Below are 22,514 nucleotides of genomic sequence, written 5' to 3'. Positions count from 1 at the left end.
ATTTCTACACGACCTACCCCCCTTCGGTACCGAGTAAAATCATTACATTTCTACACGACCTACCCCCCTTCGGTACCGAGTAAAATCATTACATTTCTACACGACCTACCCCCCTTCGGTACCGAGTAAAATCATTACATTTCTACACGACCTACCCCCCTCCGGAACCGAGTAAAATCATTACATTTCTACACTACCTACGCCCCCTCCTGTACCGAGTACAATCATTACATTTCTTCACTACCTACCCCCCTCCGGTACCGAGTAAAATCATTATATTTCTACACTACCTACCCCCCTCCTGTACCGAGTAAAATCATTACATTTCTACACTACCTACCCCCCTCCGGTACCGAGTAAAATCATTACATTTCTACACGACCTACCCCCCTTCGGTACCGAGTAAAATCATTACATTTCTACACGACCTACCCCCCTCCGGTACCGAGTAAAATCATTACATTTCTACACTACCTACCCCCCTCCGGTACCGAGTACAATCATTACATTTCTTCACTACCTACCCCCCTCCGGTACCGAGTAAAATCATTATATTTCTACACTACCTACCCCTCTCCGGTACCGAGTAAAATCATTACATTTCTACACTACCTACCCCCCTCCGATACCGAGTAAAATCATTACATTTCTACACTACCTACCCCCCTCCGGTACCGAGTAAACCATTACATTTCTACACTACCTACCCCCCTCGTATACCGAGTACAATCATAACATGTAACACTGCGCCTACCCCCCTGGTAGCGAACAAAAACATTACTTATACGTCGCAGACGAGAGATAGTAATCTCTCGAACGATCAAATTGAAACGAAGGAAAAAGGTTTTTACACGAAAAAAAGGGGATTCTCTCAAAATGTAAATTCCTGATTTGGCCTACGCCGCGCGAGGGGGGTGTTATAGGCTGTACCGATAATTATACATAGTAGATATAAAACACGCCTGTCGTAACTGCAAAGTATCAAAACGGGTACTTTCCTATTTGTGTCTCTGAATTTGCTATGTTCTTCATGAAAGTACACAAAAACGCCGTGAAACAAATACTTGACTTGACTGTAACACTTGTAAAGGGAAGGTCTCAATGCATTTTTACGAACAACGCGCAGCTCTACAATTCTGATCTAGTGTTGTCGATCTGGATCTTTAACCACACTCTAGTAGTGAGAGAAGTGTCGCAAAGAAAGCAAATGAATGAAATTAGTAAGCCATTGCGAAGAGCGATGATGATGGGGTAAACTTAAATGGGGAGACATTTTTACCTAAGGCATATTCAATCATGATTCAATATAGACATTTTTGGAAATTTTAGGAGTAATTAGAAGATAACAAACTTTATTTACATGCTAGCTTTTTGACTGATTGACTCTGCTAATTAAGGGAGTTTTTTTTATAAACAGAATTGTGTATAAGATGTTTATGGAGTGACAACAAATGTTGGCAGAATTTTCCTGTTTTCGTTTATGTTTCTAAAAATTGTGAAGCGATTAGCGATATATGTTTATTTACTTGTTGAATAGGTTAATTAAAATACCTTATTAATACTTCCATGATGCCTGTGCTGGTGGAACGCGAAAAAATCAACCCCGTTATGCAGAAAGCGCTGCAATTTCACATTCTACGGGAAAGAGAAAAACGAAAACAAGGTATTCATTAATTAGTTTTTTGATGAAGTGTATTCTGGATATTTGATTTGTGTCGTGCTTGTTTTCTTAGTTGTATGTTATAACTTAACTGCTGGATTGTACAGACCACACAACACCTGGTTTTATTTATCTTAAAGACAGCTAACAGCTATAATGATTCTGTAATTTTAAATTTTTAGAGGCAGCAGAAGCTGAAAAAGACTTTGAAAGAAAAGCAAAAGAGGAAGAAGAAAAAAGAAAGAAAATTGAAGAAGAAAACTCAACTTTGGAAGAAATAAAAGAACAGGTATTATACAAAATAGCTGATAACATTATGAAACAAGCCACCTGGTGGTAGTTTGTATCAGACGTAATTCCTATTGTCTTTTCGTTTGTGTTCACACTGGATTGGCTGTGTTTATTCATGCATTTCGCGCTAGTTGTTTGCCCTTTACAATTTACATGGCACTACAATGAGAAGTAGGTACACAATTTCCGCTAGGAGGCGATGACAAATTCGTTTCTCTATTCTATAGGGAGTAGTTAGTTTTACGCTTTACACACATAAAATTTAACGTCTAACTCCTGTTTTTTTTGTGTATTTTTTTCAATATTTAAACCATATAACTACCGCCCCCTAGCGGAAATTGTGTACCTACTTCTTCGCACAGTCCCAAGTTTAAAATTTGGTCATTCTTATTTTGTGATTCCTGGTGAGAAGTTAAAAAAAACATTTTGGGCATAGTTTAGTACACACTTTTACCCATAGAATCTTTAAAGAGTGTTGTTTCATTGCAAATTTCCTTCTTCTTGTTGTCTTTTTATTTATGTAATAGAATTCTAAGAATAAGTAAAATTAATGTTATGTAAAACATTTTGCACAAAAAGCATAATGAAATTTGTGTTTACTAAAATAATGACTTAGTTAAGTTTTTTTCTTCTCTTTCACAGCTTGTTAAGCTTCGTGAAAAGCAGGAAAGTTTGAGGCAAGAGAAGCATCAGTTGTTCTGGCAATTCAAGCGTGTTCTGCATGAGGAAGGAAAAAGGAAGGAACGTCTTCGTGAACAAAGGTTAATACACTTTGAGTTTGTTTGTTGTACGCTGCAGTATTGTTATGTAGGATGTACGAATATGGAAATTTATATTTTATAACCATAACTACAATATAGCAGTTTACCACAAAGGTAAAGTTTCTAGCTATATATTTTTAATTAATTTAGGTCACCATAATCTGTTTTCAATATACAACTTTCTTTCTATATTGAAAACTAAACATTACTGACTAAATATATTGATGATAAGAAAGTTCATATAGTTTGTTTTTTAGTCATACAAACAAAAATACCAATATTTGTGAAGGTAAATATTATTATAAAATACGTTCTATTCAAAACGATGTTTTTAACCCTACATAGATTAGGCTCACTAGAGTCATAACATAGATACCAAATGTTATTGGGTTATTAACTTATAACTTTTGGGCCAACTGTATGAGTTATTGTTTTTCATTCAATTCTATTAGGTTATTGTTTTTTTTTTTATAAAAAAAAAAAAACTTTTTGTATATAAACAACAACATTTATATATAAACAACAACATTATCTCAGCGAAATGAATTCCTTTGCAAGTGGTCACTATCCGGCACATGCAATGACAATGGGACCTCACCATCTATTACCACAAGGTTTTATAATTTTCCCAATACCTTTTAACTTTATTTATAAACATTGTCCGATGACCTTTTTCACGATTGCCTGACTACTTATCCGATTGTCCAATTATTTTAACACCCACAAAACAAGCTACAGTTGAACCTTGCTGGGAAAATCTGAGAATACACTAAAGGAATGAGTAGTTGCTAACCCAAATGTTTTACATGGCAACTGAATGCGGTAAGCAAATGGCTTAACCAAAGAAGAAACCCATGTAAAAAATAACATACGCATGTCTTTAATCCTTTTTAATATTAAGATGTTAGTTACAACTTACAAGTGCAATCATGTGTGAATGTATTTTATCTTTCAGCTCGTTACCCTACTCATCCACATCAAAGTCCGTATACCGTTCCCCAAAACGTACAATCAATATCAGGTAATTCATAGTGTGTAACCACTATTGTTATGATAAAACAGTGTATGAATTTTTAAAACCAATGTTTACAGGTTCCCAAGTCATACAACAAGGTTTAAAACGTCCTCACAGCCCAACACCCCCCTCAAGTGGTATGTACCAACGTCAAGCACAAATCCACCCGACTGCCCAAAGCAAATATGAATTTGCAGGTAAAAAGTTAATTTAATGAATGTTCAAAAATAAGGGTGTATTTTTCTTTAAAACAGAATACGGAAACTTTCTATTTATATTTTTATTAAGTTTTAAATTTTAAAAATTACTTAAAATAATATTCTGCCATTTATATATTATATTCAAATCCATCTGTGCTTAGCTGGTTCGTTTTGTGAACATAGTAAGTAATATGTATTCATTATGTATTTAATACAATACAGGTCATTCTAGTCATTCTTATATATCCCCTGCAAGAAGTGGCTCTCACTACTCCAGCACTTCAACCCCACCTGGAAGTAAGTTAAACAAATTATAAATCTCCTAAAGCAATAATTAATGAGGCCTACTGAACCTAAATACATGACCAACATTCTTGTTTTTCCAGGGTTACACAATCCTTACCAAACTCCTGATCGACCTGTAGCTCATCAAACAGGTTTGTGATGACTATTTATTGGTATCCAGTATCCAGTTTAGGCCAGTGCTTCAAAACTCAACTTATTCACAACTTTTTTTCTAAAATTGTGCAGCAAAGCTCCACTTAAAATGTTACCAAAAAATGAAAATTGATTCTGTTTAGAAAAGGTACATTTGGCTATTTTAGTAAAAATGCAACATCTTTTAATACAGCAGTTACAGTATGTCAAGTTATAATCAACAACATGTTAAACAAGTGTTAAAGTTTAATGTACTTCAGGAAAAGACACACCAACCTATTTAGAAGAAACTCGTCCTAGAATCAGGATGTTGCCTCAAAACTTCCTCTCACATCAAGTATGTTGATATAACTAAGATCTAACTGTGGCTACATGTTAATCTTGCTGTTTTCTTAGTTACAAACATCTCCTTTCACATCAAGTAGTCACCTTATCCGGTCAAATTCACCAGGTCGATATCCTAAAGCCGAAACAGAACTGGTATTCTGATTTTTTTATCTAATGATTATAACTATGTCACTTGAAATAGTGCTTGCCTCTTAAACTAGAGATATTTGGTTTTAAGGCTAAATAGTAACACTTAGTGGGCAAGTGTGTCAGATACAAATTTATGAATGAATGTAACTTATTTTTTTCTCATCTGGCCAGAAAACGAGTTGGTATAACACGGGTGTTCATGCACCTTGTGCCAGCTTACAAGTTACCATGTATGTTTCTTTGTGTGTGAATGTTCTATTTCATTTTTTATTTATGGGTGATAATTTAGACAACACATTAGTAAGCCCTGGGTTGGAGCAATTGCGGTTAAATGTCTTGCCCAATGACACGTACACCCACAATGGTAACAGCGGCGTGCATTAAACACAGGTAGGCGCACTAACCGCTTTGCTACGGCGCCAGATATTACTTGGGTAACATGTAACTGGCTAGACTCCTGAAGTTGGATCATGTTTACAAAGCGGTCTCTAACTGCCATGCATATAATTCTTTACCACTTTTTAGCAGCAGCTGTCATACTCTCCAAGCACAACACCCAACCATCTAAAATATCCACCACCTTCACACTCAAATCCTAGGAGAATGTTCCAGAAACCACCTTAGCATTAACTTGCATCTGGCTGCTATGAAAGACGTGACAAATAAATTTATTTCACCGAGAATACAATAAAGCGTTGGTTTGTTTATTTCATGTTCTTTTACTAAATCCGAGCGCCGACACCACAAATTGATAATCACTCATTTATTTCCGCTTCATATATTACACTGAAAATGCTATTGCTTCAAATGCGACCTAGGATTTGTTCATTTCTGGGAAGAAGTTGAGAGGAGACCTGTAATGCTGCTTGCTCCAACCATTGAAATGATGTAGTTTCTAAAATACAGCGGTGGTTATTATTTATCGACCCAAGTAAAGCTAATTCTGGGTCACTTTAACTAGTGCATGTACGCTATGTCCACAATTTTCACTATGTCCGCTATGTCCACAATATTTACTACATAGTGGACATGGCGGACAATAGTTAATATTTGAACTTAGCCGACATAAAATAAGTGAACGGACAATAGTTAATATTTGAACTTAGCCGACATAAAATAAGTGAACTTAGCCGACATAACGGACATGTACTAATTAAAGGGACCACTATTTCTTACGGCATTGGGCTGTAGCTCTTAAAGAAGAAAAAAGATGAAAGAATGAGCAGAATCAAGAAAAGGCTGTTGGTGTAGAACACTGCAAGCTGCATGGATTCTGCTTCAGCTATTTCATTTTTACGCCACAAGATCCTGTAAAATTATAACAATAATTAAGTGATACAACATCTCTCAAGCTAAGATAAGCAGTGTTCTAATAAACACCTTTCATCTTTCTCTTTCTTTGAGATCTTCTTTGATTCTGTTTCAGACATCTTAGCATTAAGTTCAGCTGCCACTCCATCACTCCTCTTCTGTGCAATTCTGTGTTTGAAATGGGCAAGTTAAGAATTTTTCAGGTTAACCAGAAATTGTTAAACCAATATTATACTCACTTGTGCTTTAGCTCAAACTTATTATTTTTGTAAGCTAGGGCGACAAAGTAGGCACTGAAAATGGTCCCAATTACAAAGAGAATGGCATTGTCCAACATCTCCATTTGATGTATGCGATTGAATAGCCCTGCAGGGAAACAAGAAACATTTCATATATTTGTAATTTTAACAATTAAGGTACTAAAAAAGCGGGAATTCTTATTATAGGTTAGCAAATGGCTGTATAGTATATATGGGATTTCTTTCCACGGACCAAAATTAATATTATAAATGCAGATTTTACAATATATCAACTAGATAATACATACATAGTGGAATAGCAGAGACAAATAACGCATGAACATAAAAGATCACGGAAGATTTTCGCGATAGATCTCTTCCGAAATCTTGAAGCAAAAGTTCCTCCTCTTTGCTGAAGTTCGATGATTTAGGTGCCATGATTATCCCTAACACTTAACAACGTCTATATGCACAGTTATCGGGGTTAAACAGCTTACACATAACACAACACAATCCCTCACTCTACAACTCAACACAGAATCTTTCAAAGTTTTAGACCAAACATTCGGAATCAGCTGAGCGTGTCCGCAACGTCGTGGTGACGTGTGGATTTCATAGAAATCTTATAACACACCGCTTTTGATTTCAGATCAAATATTTTTATTAGCGCCTTGCAATTTAAAGATAAAATAGCTTTTTTGTTTAATAATTCTACGAACTTGTTTATTTTAAGGTGGGTGATGTGAATATGAAAATTAAGTAATGTTAAAGTGGTAGAATATATGGCTATATATGCTGATAGCCCAATGTCCGTATATAAACATATACGGACTCTGCTGATAGCCCATAGAGGAGACTTATGACTTGCATCCCGACATAATGTTAATTCTAGAATATAATTGGTGAATCTTACTTTTTATTTTACATACGTGTTGTTTATTTTGTTTTTTAGAATAAGTTAAACTATTATTAATTTAATACTGTGTGGTATTGTATATATGTTTCGTTTAGACTTATCAATAGCCTATGACCAACAAACACTCTGCATTCGTCTGAAACTACAAAGTTGTCCCCACCGCATGCCAATATCCTAAGTAGCTTTCTATAGTCTACTACACTCTAAGAGTCTAAAATATGCGCGAAGTTCTTTTTTCGTAAGACTTATGCAAACAAAATAAAACAAATTTTGACTTCGTATTTATTCATTTTCGGTGTTATCCCAAAATAATCCATACTTATTGCCTCTGTAATTAAATGAAAAACGTCAAAATTTCGGTATATTCTTGCAATGTTGAATGGATAGCCTACCTGGGATTAAACCTTTGAACAACAGGGGGTAATCTTGTCAATTTTCTTATCTTTTCCATGAATTCCGCTGCAATATTGGGTAATTTTACGATTCATAACACATCTACTTTTATTCATAATTTCTACAACGGTTCTCTTTTTGTTTTTATTTTTAAGATTTCAACCACTTTAATAGAATAAAAAAATCAACAAGGAGTTAATAATATCTAGGGACTTATTGACTACTTTACCTGCTGATCCACGGTGACGGAATTTTGCCTCCGACGGTAGTGCGGCGATGCCGAGTATGACCGCAATCACAAACACTACTTTGATATCCATCTTAGCTTGGTCAGAATAATCTGTGGTTTGCAATTTGCCAACCTCCTGTAATAGCAAACCGCCTTCTTCATCTGTAACGCGCCGAACACAAATGCCTCTGTGTATGTTGTCTAGTTTCATGCGATGTAAGCATTTTTCTGAGTAGTATAATGTGGCGGTCTACGCTTAGATAAACGCTTCCTATTTGAACGAGCTTCAGCGATTAGGACGGCATCAAATAAATCCAATTAAAAGTTTGTGATTGTAAATTAATTTTTGGTTTGGGGCCAATATAGAGTTTGAATGTGTTGACCACTTTTATTTGTGCAAAACCTACTTGTTAGACTTCTAAAAAACAAGATATTTGCTTCAAATACGATCCATAGTTTTTTTAATCGATGTATCCAATGACACAAAATGGGTACGAGGCGAATAAAAAGGTGATTCTGAGAAGCATAGTTTAAATGTGTTTATGGCTTACAAACAGTTATGTCAACAAAAACGCACAATTCTAGCAAAAAAACGCCGGTTAGATAACGCGAAAACAATTACAATTATAGATGGCAACATGGGTGCAACTAAAGACCAAATCTTGTAAATGTGTTCTAGGTTCCTTTGAATAAAACTGTAAAGTGAACACAGTGTGATTGTATTCGTTTTCAGCACTTAAACTAAAACGTACCATAGCAAAATTATTTGATAGTTTATTTTTTTATTTAAAGAGGTTTAACTGCTTATATCCACAGATGAGTTTGATCGAAGTCTAAACAAACCTAGCTGCTGCTTGCGATTTCTTTAAACGCCACTTAGTTACAAGAAATTTATCAAGGGCGGAAACATCTTAAATTTTCATACACACCAACAGCCTACAGCAGCATGTACGTATAATGTAGCAAGCGTTCTTCATTTGAAACTAATTTCACCGATTGCAACCGCTTAACTTTGGCAACACCTTTTTATATTATTGAATGAGCACTTTATTTAGCGCGGAAAGCAATTTAAATTCCATATCGTTTTGAGGAAACGACATCAAATCGATCTTTTAAAGTTTTAACACTTCTCTTCTGCACTAAAGTTCGTGTAAATCATTTGAATAAACTTCATTTTTGTGTATACCTTAATCATTTGTTTCATATCTATAGCACAAACTCTACGCTAATTGTGGTAACACTAATTTACTGACGGCGGGTGATAATGCATTTATATTATCACCCGTAACTCCGTAAACATAAAATGCATATAAACCACCATCTGTAACTAGAAATAAAGTGGGGAAGATGGGACACCCAAGCACATATTGCCTAATCTCAAAATATATGTTGGCTTTTGGATGACATTTTTAATAATTGAAAACACAGGGATTATATTTATTGATTAACACACCAGGTGTAATTTTACCAATTCGAAAACAGACAGCAGGGTAAGACGAGATAGTTTAAAATCCCTGTTGATTTCGATCAACAAATTTGACGTATATTACTTATTCTTTCATTGCCATACAGTAGGGTGGGGGGAGATGGGACACCATTTAACTCTATTTTCTCGTTCCATTTAGCAGTAAAAAATGAACATTCAAAGAATTATAAAACTGTATACCCACGACTCCCATAGACCGTTGTTAATTGTTTAAAACACGATCAGGATTCCTGGATATTATGTGCTAAAAGTGTTCCGCTTTTCCCCACTCTACTATATGTTTGGACTTTTCTGTAGTTTGCTGTGACGTTCTTCTGTATTGTTTTATGTTTTTTTGGCTTTTATGTTGAGTTACCACGTGTATTTGTATTTTGCCAGCTTAAACGATGGTCGTTGTTGCCTGAGGGTCCCTTTTTCTCCTGTTGTGCCGACATCCTCCTAAGTAATGAATTAGGCCGGCAGTTCTCGTTACGATTAACGTGGTAGCATTGTGGTTAAAACTTAGTGTATTTTGCTATTACTTGGTGTCGAGTGAGGGCGAGTCTTGTGTGCCCACATGTAGTTTTATTGTCTCAAGTTTTATATACGTAATTACTTTATTAAGCAGCCGTAAACCGTTAGAGCATCAGCATCCTTGATCACACACATGGTGAATGTATTATTAGGAATACAGGTAAATAAACAAAACTAATGTTGTACGCTTTGAAAATTAAATTTAAAAGTTATGTATGTTTTGCCCCACTGCTACAGTTTTATATTGTATGAGGAATTGGTATTCTTCGAACATCAATTTTATTGTATCTTAAAAACTTTTAATAACAGAAAATTAATAATACCTATTGATAAAGTTTACATTTTTGAGTATTGCTATTCTATATTTCACCAAAGCCACTTCTTAGCATTATATTCAAGTACAAATGAGTTTTGAATATACTTTCCATATAGTAGGGTGGGGAAGACGGGACACCTTTAGCACATAATAAATATCCTGATCGTGTTATGAACAATTAACAACGGTATGTGGAAGTCATGAGGATACGGTTATAGATTTTTTTGAATGTTTTTTGTTAACTACGAAGCAGGACAAAAAATAGAGTGAAAGGGTGCCCCATTCTCCCCACTCTATACTATACATTCTTTTGTTATTATATCAGTATATTTTCAATAAATCTATTAAAGAAATATATAATATTATAAAAAATATTTGTTTTGTCTATCATTATGTAAAAATAAATTGAAATGCGTCTCGTCTTTGCCCGAGACCCGCATTCTCCAGCATCCTAATATATAGGTATCAATTGTCAGCCATCACGCAAAAGAAACATAAAATGTAAAAATAAAGAATACATTTATTCCATCCAGTTACTTCTCTCTATTGTACTATAACCTTGAATTTGCAGGAATTTAGAATTTTAATGCGAACTTTCTAAAAAACACACGAACCGTTCAATATCTATAGCGTGTTTAAACAACTGTGGCTGCGTGCTATCACTCTTCTTCTCTTCGTTCTTTAAATAACATGATCTTTGCTATCGCTTTCGAAAAGATAAATGACAATTATGTAAATCGTAGCAATGAAGGCATGTTGGATCTGCTCGAAATGCTGCAGACGTTGCGCCGCGTTGTTTGTGGGTACGGATCCGATAGATTAGCGCCATGTTTATTCTGTTTTTTTCCAACAGTTTTAAAGTTGTCGAACATTAACACTGAAGTTAAACGTACTTGTGTTTAGGTCGCGGCCTTAAAGCCGGAGTCCGGTACAGTTCAGCTATTGTCAAGGTATTCTTGTTTTGTTAGATTGCAAAGGGCCGCTGCATTGGACTTAGTTAAGTTTGTTCAGTACTTTTGTGATATGGTCGAATGCGTTCCGAGGTATTCCGATTTTTCCATTCATTTGTCACACAGGGTGTCGTGGTCTGGCATGGAAACGTTCTAGATCGGTGGTGGTTTGCCCGAGTTTAGTGAATGGCGTTTTGCGTGTTGGTGGCCGATTGTCTTGTAAGTTGTTTTCGTATGATGGTAAATTTCCGATAATCCTTTCTCGCCTTGAAGCGTAAAAACTGATATTTAAAAAAATAAAAATATAAAAAAATAAAGAATATAGAATTACCCCGTCTAATTACTTTTATATATTGTACTAAATTCTTGAATTTGCAGGAATTTACCATTTTAATGCAAACTTCACACAGGAACTGTTCAATGCAAAAAGGAAATTTGGATGTACTTTTCGGACGTTATTGTTGTTTTGAGAGCAACAGCCGCGCCTTTTAATTAACAATCTTTCCACACGTTTTAGCGTGTTTAACAATTGTGGTTTTACTATTACTTTCCTTTGTTATTTAAATAACATGACCTTCGGCTATCGTTTTCAAAAAGTAACAACGGTCTATGGGAGTCGTGAAGATACGGTTTCATAATTCTTTGAATGTTTTTTGTTTACTACTAAATAGGACGAGAAAATAGAATAAAAAGGTGTCCCATCTTCCCCCACCCTACTATATCGTTATAGTAAGGAATCGGAATGTATATATACGGACATATAAACTTCATCAAATTATATTTCGCCAAAAATTAATGTTGCTTGATAGAGTCTAATATCGCCGACGGCAATTAACATTACGTTAAACAATATTTTTATTTCCAGCTTCGATTTAATCCGGTTTAGTTCCCGAACCTCTTCGTTTGCAAATTTCAACTTGACAATCAAGTTTAAAAGTGTATCTCTTATAGATTTCTTGGTTATGAAACATAAAATGTAGTCGCGATAAAAATATTCGCCCAATTGAAGCGTTAATAAATTCAGTTAATTATTAACCGGAAGGAGCAAACACCTATACCTTACAACTATAGACACAATGGCAATGCGCTTTACGGTTGTGATGGTATATGATAACTGATAAAAGGCTTGTTAAATTGCAGCATATTTATACCTCCGAATAGAATATAAATATGCAATATAATAACAAATACGATTTAGGGATAAAGTTGATTAGGTAAGACTATTTAGCTGTGTTAAAATGAAGGTCATATATGCCGGTTACAGTAAAACTGGCACCAAAACTATGTCGGCTGCGTTCATGGAGCTTGGTTACAAGACTTATGATTTTTTCGAAAACTCATGGTATCTTGGGAAAGAATGGAAACAGATTGCTAACCACGGCGGAACAGTTGAAGATTTTAGACAAATGTACGAAGGGGTGGACGCAGTGGTTGATTCACCATGCTACCTGTTTTGGGAGGAAATACTCAAAGCTTACCCGGACACAAAGGTGACGGATTTTTATTTTTTAAGTAGCTTACTATACATGTAAAGAGGTGTATTATCGTCACGACTGGTTGCGCAAGCGACAGGTATTTATAGTTTTATGAAATTTGAACTTACTTGACCTCTATCCGATTACAAGCATTACGGGATTCCATTTTCCAAAACAAAAATATACATTCAATCATTTTTTTTGTAAACGCAGATCATATTTTCTGTCCGTGATGAAGACGCGTGGGTACGCAGCATGCAAAAGCAGTTGCATTCTTTAGAAACTGACCCTTTGTACATTTTGATGCAAGTGTTTTCTTATTCTGGCTGGAAGCATTTCGGTTTTACGTGTGCTGCTGGTAAGTGATAATAGCATCTTAACAGGCTCCATTTTTGCCTTCTATATGTGGAAGCCATCGTGTATATACCTACTAGTGCTGTGACAAGGTTGAGTCATGATTAGTTGTGTGATTTGTATAATATAACTATTTCAGTACGATAACATGGACTAATGTGTTTTTTGTCAACACATTAGTAAGGGCGAGGTCCTTATTCGAGATCTTTATAGGTTCCTATAGGATTTATGACAGACTTGGCTCATTTATCTATACTAACATATTTATATGACCCATTTTCAGCTCAGTCAGTTCTTGGATCTGCACAGAGATGGCCTTGGTCTAAATTCAAATACAACGAAACAGTGTGGAGGCGAATGTACAAGTATCATAACAATTATCTGTTACAGGTGAGAAATATAAACCAACGCAAAATTACGAATTACGAAGTCTAGTGTAAACAATAAGACTCACCTGATTAACGTAGTCTGTATCTCAATGTATTCCCTTGTTGAATCAAAACGTTATGAAATTGCGAAGTTATATAACTTACTTTTATTGTTTTTTTCTCTGTACAGTTTAGTTGGCTAATTCTGAACTTTAATATTTTGACAGAACGCTCCTAAAGATAAGTTATTGGTGTTCAACTTTAAAGACGGTTGGGAACCAATCTGTAAATTCCATGGAGAGGAAATTCCAGACAAACCTTTTCCGCATGCGAATATTGGAGCTTCTATTATTCGAGATTACATGGAGACGCATCCTATCATGATCAGGATGCTGCGAGAAACGATGTTGACGGTCGGAGTTCTTACTCTCATTGGAGCATATGGTGGATACAAGGTTTACCGAAACCCAACAATTATAAACAGTTGGATAAGCGCTGCGGTATCAAGGTTCAAATTTTGGTGAAATTTACTTAATGCCATTTTCTCAAACTAGAAAGTGTTGTTGGCTAACCGTTGACAAAATGTATACCATGTAACAACTATGTATATGCAACAGTCCTATATTATTGTTTAATAGCTAACTGCTGATGTATTTGCATACCTTTTTGAAGAAATTTGAAATAGGAAAATCTTATGCAATCTTTGTGCTGATGCAAGTAAAACAGAAGAAAAAGGCGCGCCACGACGACCAATCATGCTTAGAGGTTAACAAGCGCGAGACGCATCAATTCAACACAAAAGTCAAACACAAAACGGAAGGAAAATTGGGGAACAACACAGAAGAACGCCACAGCAAACCACACACAAAAACCAAAACCGTTCAACGCTAAACGAAACAATACGTTACAATAGCCTACTAAATGTTATGAGTATATAGGTTATGATATTAAATATTAATCATTTAAAGCGGCAGAGGCAAAATGTACCAACCCCTTAGTTAATTGATTGAACTCAATACATAGCAAACTTGAAAGTGCCAAACACGCGAATCAAGTAGACTTTCACACATTAGGAACAGGTTTATAACAATGAACAATCAGGAACTGGTTCGGTAACGTTTTGGAATTCGTTACGGCGCAAATCATTGTGAATTCAGTTTGTTACGTCAAAATGTTGAAATGACGTCACATTGATCACGCTAATGTGACGCATTGTTTCCGTGTTAAATGTTTGTTGTGCTTGTTTCTAGTTTTACTTCGGTTGTTAAAGACTTTGGTGTTGGGTTGATACGTCTTGTGCTAAACCACCTTTAACATAATTAGTTGTCGTGGCGCAAGTGCGCCTTCTTCCCCTGTTTCTTACATCCGCCTTAGTATTATATTTCACACAAGCCACTTCCCATAAATTATCTTTAAGTGCAAATGACCAAGTTTTGAATATACTTTCCATATAGTAGATTGGAGGTAGACGGGACACCTTTAGCACATAATAAATATCCTGATCGTGTTATGAACAATTAACAACGGTCTATGGGAGTCATGAGGATACGGTTATATAATTCCTTTAACGTTTTTTTTTATTAACTACGATATAGGACAAAAAATAGAGTGAAAAGGTGTCCCATCCTCCCCCACCCTACTATATATTAACTTGTTAATATATCAGTATATTATATTATAGAAAAATTTAATAATATAAAAAAATAATTGTTTTTGTCCATCATTAAGTAAAAATAGATTGAAATACGTCTCGTCTTGGCCCGAGACCCGCATTCTCCAGCATCCTAATATAGCAAAAGAAACTTGAAATGTAAAAAAATTCCGTGCGAACTTTAAAAAGCACAGGAACTGTTCAATGCGAATAGGAAATTTAAATGTACTTTTTGTACGTTATTGGTGTTTTGGGTAGAGAAGCCGCGCTTTTTAATTAACATTCTTGTGGTTTTACTATTACTTATAACAACTGTGGTTTTTAGGTTTACTTTCCTTTGGTTTTTAAATAACATGGCCTTCGGCTATCGTTTTCGAAAAGTTGAATAACAATTGTCTGATTATGTATATACATAAGGAATGTATATATACGGACCTAACTTCATATATACGGACCTAAAAAATATTATTTCACCATAAATTAATGTTGCCTTATAGAGTTAATTATCGCCGACGGCAGTAAGTCTAAAGCCCAATGCACACTGCCGTCGTTATCGCGTCGTTAACGCCTTCTGATCCGACGCCGACAGGTCGTTACGTATGCTAATGCAGACTGCGTCAGAGCATACGTGGAGAAGTGAAATTTCGAGACTCTACCGACGCGAGAAGTGCTTCGTACGACGGGCCGATCGAGTAGAATTCAATCCTACTCGATCGGTGTCGTATCGCACGTCGTAATAAAATAAATTCAGCTGGAAGCTGCACGTGTTTATCAGAAGTGCTGAGCAGAGTAGTATTTTATTCTAGAATTATTTTTTTATACTGCGAGACACCAATGGCATAATATAATTCGTATACAAGTGTAAAATTGAGCGTGAGAAGCTGTTTTTAGTACAACAAGAAATGACTGTTGAACAGTGATATCAATCATGCTCCAACAAACAAACAAAAGGTAAACTAAAACTTTACTATTAAAGTCGATTAGCAATATATTTAATTGAACCAATTAACAGACATAATAAGTGTGTCGGTTAATAAGATTTGACTGTGTTTTTAGACTGTACAGTAATTAGAAAATATGGATGATGACAATGTAAACAGATAATTTATTGATATAATTTCTGGTTTGCCATTACTGTACAACCAATATCATCCAGACAAAAAGAACATACACAACACTGAAAGTACATGAAAATTAAGAAGCTGCTGAAAAATGAATTTCACAGGCAGCACAGGTATAAAAATGGTTTTGTTTAAACCAGTCTTTGCATGTATTAAATGTCTCCATAATTAATTGCAGTTCAATTATAGAATAATATTAGAAGTACATATGCTCGAAAACATAAACAAGTACAGAAGTACCAAGTAAATCAGCTTCTAAAGCACCGGAAACTTGGCCGTACTTTAAGCAACTACACTTTTAAGACAGCTTCATGAAATACAAAAGGTATATTTAGAATTTATATCAGTTCGTAAGTGTCAATTGCAGTTCGCAAGTGTCAATTGATTTTGCATACTCCATTTGCAACACCAAAGATAATTTTCCAATTATTAAAGAAGCTCACAGCTCAGCAACAAACATTACTCAATGTGAAAGCCCTGCTGTTGCAGGATGATATGACCTTTTTACTGGATACAGAGCCAGTAGATGGCCACCAAACAGTTATGTCCACTGAAACAGAGCCTTTTAAGAAATGACAAAAGAGATCAACTGATAGTAGTTTTGTAATTCAGTTACTTAAATAAGTTGCTTTATTTTTACTCTGTTTATAACAAACCTTCTTTGAAACAGAGTCATATGATCAATGTACTGTCAAGCAATATACTGGAAAAAGTATGTACCCCATCTACACTCGACAAATTTGCATTTTGCAGCATTCGTGGCAACTAGAGTTGAGGAGCATACTATCAAATATTGTTAAAGTTTACATACTGCAAACTACAAATATGCTGAGTGCTGACACTGCGCCAGTTTCAACTGAGTCATTATAACTGTTAACATTCTATATGCACTTTAATTGTTTACTTCTTCATTACCACTTAGTGCTTTTTCACTGCCAGTATGCTGATATACTTGAGCCCTGTTATTTAGTTTTTCAAATGTTTGAATTTTATAGTTCATTATTTTTCTGTGTTGGTAGTTTTTTTACTTGTACCTAAAGTTTTTTGTATGGTTACTTTTATTTTATACGTACACATGTTTTATTTTAAGTACTTTTATATGTAAACAGTTTTTAGTTTCAGTACTTGTGTTTTGACACAAAAATAAAAAGTAAAACTATATGTTATGTTATGATTATTTGCAAGTAGCAGTGTCTGGTTTGACATATTAAGCTGAATATATACAAAATAATCAGTTCAAAACAATAATAAACAGTTTTTAGTTTCAGTACTTGTGTTTTGACACAAAAATAAAAAGTAAAACTAAATGTTATGTTATGATTATTTGCAAGTAGCAGTGTCTGGTTTGACATATTAAGCTGAATATATACAAAATAATCAGTTCAAAACAATAAACCAATAAATCAGATGTCATTGGTCTTGAATACACAATACGTAACTGCGAACTGGCCGTCGGAAGCAATGTGTATGTCCATCGTTAACAATCATAAACGTCGGTTCAACGCATCAGGGAGCAGTCGGTTAAGGTTTGGGGATTTCCCTATCGTTATCGTATCGTTTGGCAGTGGGGTCCTACTAAAACACGCCCGGCGGGGCCCGGTGAGGCCCGGTGGAAAAAAATATACTAAAACACGCCCGGTGCGGGGCCCGGTGGGGCCCGGCGGGACCCGGTGAGGACCCGGTGTTACGAGTCATACTAAAACACGCCCGGTGGGGGGCCCGGTGAGTATTTCTTGAAACGGGAGCTTTCCCTATGCAAAAGCCACCAAAATGCGTGTGTGAAACAGAACTTGTGAAAAAATTGGAAGATATTGTCTGTCTTCAAGGCATAAAGATGGCAATTTTCGGTGATAGAAGTTACATTCTTGCTTCGCACGTCATCGCTGAAACAAAATGTGCATAGGAAATAAAACATGATGATGAAAATGGACACGTAATTCGCAAGTCCTTTAATTATCGCTCTGCTAAAACGGAAACAAACGTGGGATCGCGCTACTGAGGGCTTGTCCGAATACGTAAAAGCCTAACACGCTAACTAAAAGACACATCATGTCTAATATTTACATTTTTCGTTTTAAAAGTTACATTGTTCGTCTTTTAAAGTTTTTAATAATAAAACTTCGATCAAGTATAAGTGTATGTAGGCTATAGTATTGTGGCCTAAGGTAGGACACTTATAGCACATATAGTAGGGTGGGGTAAGATGGGACACCGTTTCATTCTGTTTCTCGTCCCATTTGGTAGTAAGCAAAGAACATTCAAAGAATTATAAAACTATATTCTTACGACTCCCATAGAACGTTGTTAATTGTTTAAAACACGAACAGAAAATTTGGATCTTATGTGCTAAAGGTGTCCCGTCTCCCCCCGTCCTACTATAATATTTAAATATCCTGATCGTGTTTTAAACAATTAACAACAGTCTATTGGAGTCGTGAGGACATAGTTTTATAATTCTTTGAATGTTCTTTGCTTACTACCAAATGGGACGAGAAATAGAATAAAAAGGTGTCTCATCTTACCCCACCCCCTATTAACCAAATTTAACGAATAAACTTTTGCTAAAAATACAGTTTATTATGTAAGTGTACAACGAAACAAACTTCGTACATCCATAATCAAAGTTAATTTTCAAAAAACTCAACTCGGGGGTCTCATTAGGCTAAAAATCTGAATACACGCATCACATTTTGGTGGATCTTGAATAGGGAAAGCTCCCTTTTCAAGAAATACTCACCGGGCCCCCCACCGGGCGTGTTTTAGTATGACTCGTAACACCGGGTCCTCACCGGGCCCCACCGGGCCCCACCGGGCCCCGCACCGGGCGTGTTTTAGTATATTTTTTTCCACCGGGCCCCACCGGGCCCCGCCGGGCGTGTTTTAGTAGGACCGTGGCAGTGTGCACCCGGCTTTAGCTTCAATTTAATCCGTGTTATAGTGATGCCCGAACTTCTTCGTTTGCAATTTGAACTCGACAGACAAATTTAAAAGTTTATCTCAGGTAGATTTCTTGGTTATGAAATATAAAATGTTATCGCAATAAAAGTATTCACCTAGTTGATCGCTTTGAAGATAAATAACCAGTTTTTTAAGAATTACTGTTTGCTATATTGCAAACATTGCAGCAGAGCAGCGTTAGTAAATTCAGTTAATTACTAACCGTAAGGAGCATAGGCTATACACCTATACCTTACAACTGAACACAGTGGCAATGAGCTTTACGGTTGTGGAATATAATAACTGATAAAAGGCTTATTAAATTTTAGCATAATATTTATACCGCCAAATAGAATATAAATGAGCACTATAATAACAAATATGAATTTAGGGATATAGCGGATTAGGTAAGAGGATTTAGCTGTGTTAAAATGAAGGTCATATATGCCGGTTACAGTAAAACTGGCACCAAAACTATGTCGGCTGTGTTCATGGAGCTTGGTTACAAGACGTATGATTTCTTAGAAAACTCATGGTATCTTGGGAAAGAATGGAAGCAAATTGTTAACCACGGCGGAACAGTTGAAGATTTTAGAAAAATGTACGAAGGCGTGGACGCTGTGGTGGACTCACCATGTTACCTGTTTTGGGAAGAATTACTGGAAGCCTACCCGGACACAAAGGTTATTTCTAAATACTAGCATCACGGGGTGCCGTTTTCCAAAACAAAAATATACATTCAATCATTTTTTTGTAATCGCAGATCATATTTTCTGTCCGTGATGAAGACACGTGGGTACGCAGCATGCAAAAGCAGTTGCATTCTTTAGAAACTGACCCTTTGTACATTTTGATGCAAGTGTTTTCTTATTCTGGCTGGAAGCATTTCGGTTTTATGTGTGTTGCTGGTAAGCGATAATTAATAGCATTTTGTAGTGGTCCTTTTTGCTTTATTGTATGCCACTAGGATATACATATAAGTGCCGTAAGAGCTAAGAAGACTGAATCTTGTTTAGTCAGATGATTTGTATAATATGTTTCAGTTCGCTAACATGAACTATTGTGTTTTTGTTAACACATTGGTAAGGGTATATATGGTCCTTAGGTTTTACGATTCAGGCCGTCAGAACTGGTTCATTTATCTATGTTAACACATTTATATGACCCATTATCAGCTCACTCAGTTCTTGGATCTGCACAGAGATGGCCTTGGTCTAAATTCAAGTACAACGAAACGGTGTGGAGACGAATGTACAAGCATCATAACAATTATCTGTTACAGGTAAGAAATATAAACCAACGCAAAATTACAAATTGCCAAGTCGAAATTACCTATAGTCGAAAAATAAGACCGAGTATATTATATAGAATAATGTAGCCTGTATCTCAATGTATTCCTTTACTGAATTAAACGTTATGAAATTGCAAAGTTTTGTAACTTACTTTCATTGTTTTTTTCCGTGCAGTTTAGTTGGCTTATATTAAACTTTAATATTTTGGCAGAACGCTCCTAAAGATAAGTTATTGGTGTTCAATTTTAAAGACGGTTGGGAACCAATTTGTAAATTCCTTGGAAAGGAAATTCCAGACAAACCTTTTCCGCATGCGAATATTGGAGCTTCTATTGTTCGGGATTTAATGGAGACGCATCCTATCATGATCAGGATGATCCGAGAAACGATGTTGACGGTCGGAGTTCTTACTCTCAATGGAGCATATGGTGGATACAAGGTTTACAGAAACCCAACAATTATAAACGGTTGGATAAGCGCTGCGGTATCAAGGTTCAAATTTTGGTGATCCTCTGTGACGTCACATACCAGCATGTTCTGCAAACTCTAACTTTCCATCCATAGCAAATAAAATTGTTAGGCAAGAGTAGACTAACATCACCACTTCGTGACGCCATATCATCATTGTTTATATAAAATAGCTTATGTATATACGTAATAAATAAAGCCCAGTGCGATTTATGCCATATCGGTGTGTGACTTGCGTAGACGGAAAACGCGCAGTGGGCCCAATGAAAAAACGTCGCGAAAAGTGTACAATTAAGTCGTACATGCTTTTAGGAATGACACATACAAACCTCATGCGCAGTAGCGATGCGGCGCATGCGCAATAGCGTCCGGTAGAAATTCAACGGCGGAAAAAATATACCAGGACAACGTAACTGTCTTCCTTTGCAGACCAAGAACAAAGACGGAAACCCAGATAAAGGTTTAAGGCTTCAGTTTTTAATTATGAGTTATGTGTTGTGTGTCTGCGATCCTGTACTTTATTTTGTTATATCTTATATGTTTATTTTTTTCAGTCATTCACAGCTATAGTGCATTTTGCATGTCAGTGAAATAGGCTAAATATACAATTAAACTATTGCGAGCATTCTAATTCATCCGATTTTGATGTTGTACATTCCACGGTGTGTTTCTTCTACAAAGATTGAAAGGTTTCAGCGATTCTGTATTGTCCTGATCGCTTGGCGAGAACGCCATGGTGGTACATAAATACTTGATCAATATGAATACGCAGTATCGATGTGCGACAGTTTTTACTAGTGTAAATTTATAATTAAACATACAACCCGTCGTTACAATGCGTGTTTACACATCTTTTATTTTAACCACTGAGCTATACTGTGATATCTATGGTTTTAATCGTTTTAAAATGGAACGTGCCCATTTATTGGAGTTATGATTACTTGTATGTATTTAAGAGATGTAAAAAATTAGATGTAAAAATTTGAATATGGCAAAAGAACAAAACAAGAACCAACGTTGAACTAAAAGAGATCTATATGGCCAGCGCGTACTAAACAAGAACAATCTTTCAACAATGAAGAACACTTACGTACCCAACGATCTTAAAGGGCCTAAACACACCCCACGTCACTTTTATTTTTTATGGTAAATTCATAAAGCGACTGTTTTATTGATTCCAAAAATACTTTGCTTATTAAAATTGGTCCAGTATAGGCGTAGATATTCGTCCTCAAACAGTGATCTCTAGCGCTATCCTTTTATTACTACGAGCTTCGTGGTTGTGACCACAGAAATAAAAAAGAGTAGAACGCGCAACTGCTCAAAACCGTGATATATTCTTTTTTCTGTTCACGTGACCGCCAACTCCGTCCCCATTTCCCTTCGTCTCCATTGTAAAAGATAGGCGCATAGTATTTTTGGAAGGTTTTAGCTGTTTATTTTAAAAACTACACCAACTATTCAAGTTTGTTAAGCTAGTTTAGTTATTTGGTACGTTAACGCTTACAGTTTACCACTTGTTTAGGAAATTTAATTATTTAAAAAAATTAATCAAAAATTTCAAACAAACGGTTTTTTAGAAATATATATATATTAGAAAATAGTTTTTTTTACACAATAACTTTAAATTAAGTCAAAAAACGAAGAAAAACT

The 22,514-nt window shown here is 35.6% G+C and overlaps 4 protein-coding genes across 12 annotated transcripts; 3 read left to right on the top strand and 1 right to left on the bottom strand.

The window, feature by feature from the left end:
• Positions 1-1,445: 1,445 nt before the first annotated feature.
• LOC149743013 (uncharacterized) lies at positions 1,446-5,635 on the top strand. Of its 2 annotated transcripts, none has more exons than XM_089880362.1 (11): positions 1,446-1,663; positions 1,843-1,949; positions 2,594-2,712; positions 3,250-3,326; positions 3,668-3,733; positions 3,805-3,924; positions 4,150-4,224; positions 4,314-4,364; positions 4,626-4,702; positions 4,762-4,845; positions 5,371-5,635. In XM_089880362.1, exons 1-11 carry the CDS (start codon positions 1,567-1,569, stop codon positions 5,464-5,466), a joined length of 969 nt encoding a protein of 322 aa, XP_089736488.1. In that variant the 5' UTR covers positions 1,446-1,566; the 3' UTR covers positions 5,467-5,635. The 2 variants fall into 2 exon arrangements, with proteins under 2 accessions (XP_089736488.1, XP_089736486.1); XM_089880360.1 differs by having other exon boundaries at positions 1,447-1,663; positions 5,368-5,635.
• Positions 5,526-6,943, bottom strand: LOC149743012 (translocon-associated protein subunit gamma-like). Its single transcript, XM_089880647.1, has 5 exons — positions 6,701-6,943; positions 6,393-6,519; positions 6,223-6,321; positions 6,019-6,150; positions 5,526-5,737 (listed from the first exon to the last, which is right to left on the bottom strand). Exons 1-5 carry the CDS (start codon positions 6,828-6,830, stop codon positions 5,668-5,670), a joined length of 558 nt encoding a protein of 185 aa, XP_089736773.1. The 5' UTR covers positions 6,831-6,943; the 3' UTR covers positions 5,526-5,667.
• A 3,245-nt stretch (positions 6,944-10,188) lies between these two features.
• On the top strand, positions 10,189-17,323 carry LOC149743011 (uncharacterized). Of its 8 annotated transcripts, none has more exons than XR_016385687.1 (7): positions 10,189-12,685; positions 12,884-13,028; positions 13,308-13,414; positions 13,620-15,994; positions 16,200-16,277; positions 16,354-16,489; positions 16,835-17,323. XR_016385687.1 is itself a non-coding variant. In XM_089884697.1 (4 exons), exons 1-4 carry the CDS (start codon positions 12,434-12,436, stop codon positions 13,914-13,916), a joined length of 801 nt encoding a protein of 266 aa, XP_089740823.1. In that variant the 5' UTR covers positions 10,189-12,433; the 3' UTR covers positions 13,917-16,791. The 8 variants fall into 8 exon arrangements, 1 of the variants encoding a protein (XP_089740823.1); XR_016385686.1 differs by having other exon boundaries at positions 16,343-16,489; XR_016385684.1 differs by having other exon boundaries at positions 10,189-11,414; positions 11,574-12,685; positions 13,620-16,489.
• Positions 17,324-19,467: 2,144 nt separating this feature from the next.
• Positions 19,468-21,079, top strand: LOC149743010 (uncharacterized). Its single transcript, XM_089884666.1, has 4 exons — positions 19,468-19,784; positions 19,865-20,009; positions 20,277-20,383; positions 20,605-21,079. Exons 1-4 carry the CDS (start codon positions 19,533-19,535, stop codon positions 20,899-20,901), a joined length of 801 nt encoding a protein of 266 aa, XP_089740792.1. The 5' UTR covers positions 19,468-19,532; the 3' UTR covers positions 20,902-21,079.
• Positions 21,080-22,514: the final 1,435 nt, after the last annotated feature.

The sequence above is a fragment of the Ciona robusta genome, chromosome 1, assembly GCF_009617815.1.
Source record: "Ciona robusta chromosome 1, ASM961781v2".
Classification (NCBI taxonomy): Eukaryota; Metazoa; Chordata; class Ascidiacea; order Phlebobranchia; family Cionidae; genus Ciona; species Ciona robusta.
The sequence above is the reverse complement of the archived record's forward strand: the minus strand, read 5'-3'. Positions and strand labels throughout refer to the sequence as shown.